The sequence below is a fragment of the Gavialis gangeticus genome, unplaced genomic scaffold (assembly GCF_001723915.1).
Source record: "Gavialis gangeticus isolate Ggan-Ray unplaced genomic scaffold, GavGan_comp1, whole genome shotgun sequence".
In the NCBI taxonomy this organism is placed as follows: Eukaryota; Metazoa; Chordata; order Crocodylia; family Gavialidae; genus Gavialis; species Gavialis gangeticus.
The window spans coordinates 7,864,290-7,869,543 of record NW_017729012.1 but is presented as its reverse complement, the minus strand read 5'-3'; the positions used below and the strand labels follow the sequence as shown (position 1 = coordinate 7,869,543).

General features: G+C 42.5%; 1 protein-coding gene across 1 annotated transcript in view; it reads left to right on the top strand.

Moving 5' to 3' along the window:
- The window catches only part of VMP1 (vacuole membrane protein 1), a 109,223-nt gene that overhangs the window by 47,737 nt on the left and 56,232 nt on the right, over positions 1–5,254 (top strand). The window contains exon 7 of the mRNA XM_019511133.1: positions 1,322–1,489. Within this exon, the coding sequence (XP_019366678.1) occupies positions 1,322–1,489 (168 nt within the window). The remainder of the gene's footprint in view (positions 1–1,321; positions 1,490–5,254) is intronic.

Below are 5,254 nucleotides of genomic sequence, written 5' to 3'. Positions count from 1 at the left end.
GCCTCTCAGCTTATTGCCATTCCACCCTGTTTTTTCTCCCATGGCTTCTTCTCTGGCTGCTTTTCCCAGCTGCCCTCTTCTGTCACCCAGCTCCTCTCCACTGTTTTTCGGCTTTTCCCAGTTCCCAGCTGCTGTCTGGCTCCCCAGTCATCCCTGTTCCAGCCCCACAGCTTCCTCTCCCAGCCCAGGCCTCCCTGCTGCCTTTCTCTGCTCTGCCACTGCCTCCTTCTCTCCCCAACCTTCTTCCCTGTTCCCTACTCTGCCACTTGGCGCCCTGTTTGCCCCCATTCCATTTGGGCATGCATCTTGCACAGATGTTGGGAGGGGATTTTTAAGGGGGGCTTATTTTTATTTAAAAATATCTAGTGTTCAGCATAAAGCCAACTGAACAGTTTCTGCAGCTGGAAGTTTGTTCTGATTTTCAACTGTATTGCACTTCATTTCTTGTACAGATTTTAAGGTTGCTTCTATCTGGGGCGTGTCCTCAAACCACCCTCCTGACCTGTAAAGGAAAGCAGAGTTCTTAAGTCAAATTAACAATGATGTGTGGCTTTTAAATAGCACTTTGTTTTCAGAGAACCCGAGTCAGGTGATTCCCATTTTACAGATGGGGAACTAACAGAAAAATTACATGACTTACCCAGGGGATTCCTGTCTTATTAGCTGGTACCTTGAGGAAGGAATAGGGAAGGAACATTTTGCTCTTGTTGGGTCCAGCTCAGACATTAGGGTTTATTTAAAAAAAAAAAAACAAACAAAACAAAAAAACCTGGTTTTAACAAAACTTAAGAACAACTTAGATGTTTTTCTCGGACAGTTTGCAAAAGTCCACTTTGAAAAAAATGTCCTTTTTATTGTGAAATCCTTTTCAGAATTTGCTGCCCAGTACGGTTGCCCGGTGCTAGACCTTGGTCACCGAAAAACTAGTCAGCTTCATTTTTTCTGGTTGCTCAAACGGAGTGTAGTTCAAGCTAAGCATTGGTGGCTAAGGTGTGCTTCCTACATAGTTTTATTTTAACTCTTACACATGTAAGATCTTTGTTAATAACCCAAGCAAGAAGCATATTGTTTAGCTTACCAGCTCGTTACTGTTGAAACAGGGGCACTTTTTCTCAAGTATGAAGGTAAACCATTCTTCTCTTACAGGCGAGATTTAGTAGCAAAAATACTGTATCTGGTATCGAATGTACAGGGCAAGTGGTGTCGGCTTTCTGTATGCTGTACATTTATCCGCGTTTCCTGATAACTTTACCCTAGATGATTTTGCTCCCTGCTGCTTAGACACGCACGGCATACTGACAGCTCACTTAATGTTTTCCAGGGTCCACACATAGCGTCCGTGACACTTGCTGCATATGAATGTAACTCAGTTAATTTTCCTGAGCCGCCATACCCTGATCAGATCATCTGCCCTGAAGAGGAAGGGGTTGAAGGATCCATCACTCTCTGGACCATCATCTCAAAAGTCAGGCTGGAAGCCTGCATGTGGGTAAGATTTAACTTGTATCATTTTACCTAACGTGAACCGCCCAGCGGTAATATGTAATGGTTCACTTTGGAGCCGTAACTTCTTGCTTAATCAGATGTCTGCTCGATGAGATCTGAACCTCTTATAAAGAAATAGCGGGTAAGTGGGGGGGATCAATTTTTATCAGCTGCTGTTCCAGGGAGGTGGTGGAGAAGGTGGGGAGGGAACTTTCTGGTTTACCAAATAAATTCTTTGTTCCAGAGTCCTAGGAAAACTGGGATCTATTTCAAAAGAACGGTTTTGAAAAACGGCCAGCGGTTTTCTCAGTGCTGTAATAGAAAATGCTCTGGCGCTTGAGGAGCTTGGTGCAAAAGACAAGGTTTTGATAGGCAAGTTAATGCCCCTTAATAGTCTTACAGACGCAAAGTCTTGATCCTTCAAGCAGTTAAGTGAGCAGCTTGGCTCTTGCAAGTAAGTCCTTGGGCCCTATTCATGAGTGAAGTTATTAATATGTATTTGAAGGGTCCAGACCCTGGTGTCCCAGCTGATTCATGTCGGCTGTGAGGAGACTATACATAATCCAGACATTAACTTCAGTGTACGGGGAAACATTTCCTTGCAACAAAGAGAAAACATAGTTGGCGAAGAGTGAATCTGGTTCTGAGGGTGGGTTATTAGGGTGGGTGTCCGTGACTGTCACCGCAGCAGCTCTGTCATCTGATTTTTTGGGGGGGGGTTCTTTTCTCTTCATTTTTCTTAATTTTATTTTTTTTAAGACTATAAATCAGCCAAGAGATGCTTCCCGTTAAATATAAACTATTGAAACTTAAGCAGGCACATCTGCTGTAAACTGCTCGTGTGTCAGAGCGCTCAATTTTACCACTGATTTCCTGTTCTGACCGTTGGTTTAATTATAAAATGCTTGTTTCTCCAATTTAGGTGTTGGAGGGGGAAAGTCCTGTAGTTCATGATGTCTAATTACTTCTCTTTCATTTCTGGGAGCCTTCAGTATATGCAAATAGCTTACCAAAAACTCCCATTTGTTTTGCTTGTTACAATTTAAAAAATGATTAGCAGCCAGTTTCCCACCAAGAAAGTTGAAGTTTAGATCATATGCACCATTTTTTTTCTAAAAACAATGGAAGAATAATTACAGAAATATTAATAAAGGCTGGAACGATCCATGACTGTGAAGAAGACACACAGTAAAGGTTTTATGCTCGTTTTCGCTAACTAGAGAGCAATACCACATAAAAGATCAAAACCAGGCAGAGTTAACTGAATCCATTATAAATGAGTATTTGTAAAATAAGGATCTTTATTTTTTTTTCTCTGCAGCCCTAAGTCTTAATGGAGTAGAAACAAAAAGAATGAACTTTTCAGCTGAAAGCTGTAGGAATGCAAAGAGAGGATAGCGCAGGATAAACGCACTTGCTGAGTCTTTAGTGTATGAAAGTGCTGAACTACAGTGAGGATGAAATGGTTTAAAAAGAAAAGAGTGTACAGCTACAGGCCCTGCAACTGATGATCATTGTGCCCCATAACGAGCCAGTGGTACCTTCAGAGTCCTTCCTTTGTGCTCCGTGCTGGTTCAGATCGTGGAGGACGTGGAGAAATCTGAACGAACCAAAGCGCTTTATGATCTGTGCTTTCTTCCTTCCCTCCTCCAAGCATACTGCCAGCTACCTTTTCATTGACCTCTCTCTCTCTCTCTCTCGCTACGTTTCCCCCTTGGGAGCATCTTCAATCTGCCACTGGGGTGTAGTGTAATGTTATGCTTTCTTGGAATGTTTCATGAGTACGTAAACACTGATTGTTAATTTCCTGCAAGTCAAATGAAGCTGGCTGCTGCTGAAACTTCTTCCAGTGATTTTTCTTTTGTCCTAACTCCTGTTCGCTTCTTTGGAAGCCGTCGAAGAAACTTTCCCCGGAGTCTTATCGCTGTTAAACCAAATAGCCATTTGGCTGGAAAGCAACACAGAGTTGCTGACAGTGAAATTGTGGATAGATGATTTTTTTTGCACCCTGAGCTAACAAAAAAGGCAAGAGGAATTAAAATCAGGAGCGGTAGGTTAAACTTCTGATTTGTGAAGTGCTTATGGCAAAGCTAACTCATCCAGCCTACTAGCCGAATCTGAAAGTGTCAGAGCTGTGGGTCAGCATTTAAGGCAGAGGAGCTATTAAAGGCAACCAGAAGAGCCTCTGATGGGTTGCAGCACATGGGTGTCCTGTGAGAGAATGATGCAATATGTCAGTTGCCTTTTAGATGGCTCGGTAGTCCCCCGGTGTGAAAGCCTGGCGGGTCCTTAATGAGAAGCTGACAGGATGGTGGTTGAGCTGTAAGCCGCTGTAGTAGTAACAAGATGAGAGCTGCGGGCTTGGCTAGGGCAGGGCTGCTCCACTCTTTTCCTGAAGGCATCCATTCAAAGAGCTAAAATCTCGGGCTTAGCTTCAGCAGAGACTAAAGCCAGGTTTAACTTCACTGAGAGAAGTTACCCCAGTTTGCCCCTCACTCGGCAATAAACAGCGATCAATAACGAACACTGGGATTTTGACCTAGTAATCTAATTCCAGTTGAAGAATGCAAAATCCCCAAGCGTTTTGAATCTCACTCATTGTCAAATGGGTCTCAGCATCCCTGACTTACACAAGGATTTGCAGAATCAGCCTGGTCAGTGCAGGACATAAACTAGGAATTCAACAGCGCCCTGCGTTGTGAACGCACAGCACTTATTTTTAAAATAAGGAAGAATTGCAAAGAATACAACAATCTTCTGTCTCAGGAAGAGCAAAAAAGTCAGTCTGTGTCCTGACCAGGATGAAGTCAGGGGGCAAAAAAGCAGCTTTCCAGATGACTAACTTACTATTTTTCCTCTTTGTGTAAAAGAACGCAGGTTAGTGTTCAGCTTTCTCAACCCGCATAAATCCAAAGAAACTCTTAAGTGCAGTTCAAATGAAAACTCTGATAGTTAAAATGAATAGCCAAGTGTGCGGGGGCGGGGGGGGGTAAATAGTTGTTGATCTGGGTTACTTAATTGTTGCCTTTTCTTGTGTACTGAGGGAATCTTCCTTGTAGAGGCAGAGTCATATGATTTCATTGCACTTGCAAGATATTTTGTAACAATGAGCATGTGACTTGGCCCATTTAAAAGGAGTTCACTTCCAGTGCACACGTGAGCCTTTCTCTTGGTTGACGACATAAAGCCAGAGCCACCCAGCACGTTATTGTGAAGCAACATAACTTTTTCTTTTCTTGTATCATCCTGAGAACTTAACCTGAATTAATTTTTTGTTTTTAAAAGGTTACAGCTTCTGTTTTCAAGCTGATCTTCCCAGCAACGAAAATCCACAGATGTATCCCTGTTTTGTTGTTCGCTATCGTGTAAATTTATTTCAGATAAGGGAGTGTGACCTTAAGACGGAGTTTAACAGCTTGGCTAATCAGTGCTGAAATGGTGCTTGGAACCAACCTGTTGGTTTAGAAATACAAAGCAGCTGGAATTCTCCCTTCCATACAGCTGCGTATGTAACGGGAACAAAGGAAATGGAAGGGCTTTGCATTGCTTCAGCGGCATATAAAAGCATTTGTGACTCGCTTTAATGGCCTTAAGAAAGAAGGGACATCTGCACGGAGCTGAGGTTTAGCACATTTCCAACAGAGTGCCCAACTATTGTGCTATTACCTGTCCTATATTTAAACTGTTTGGGTTTAATCCAAGTTCCTGTTTCATTAACCTCTGTTTATCCGTATGTTGAGTACTGATTTTTTTTTTTTTTTTTTTAACT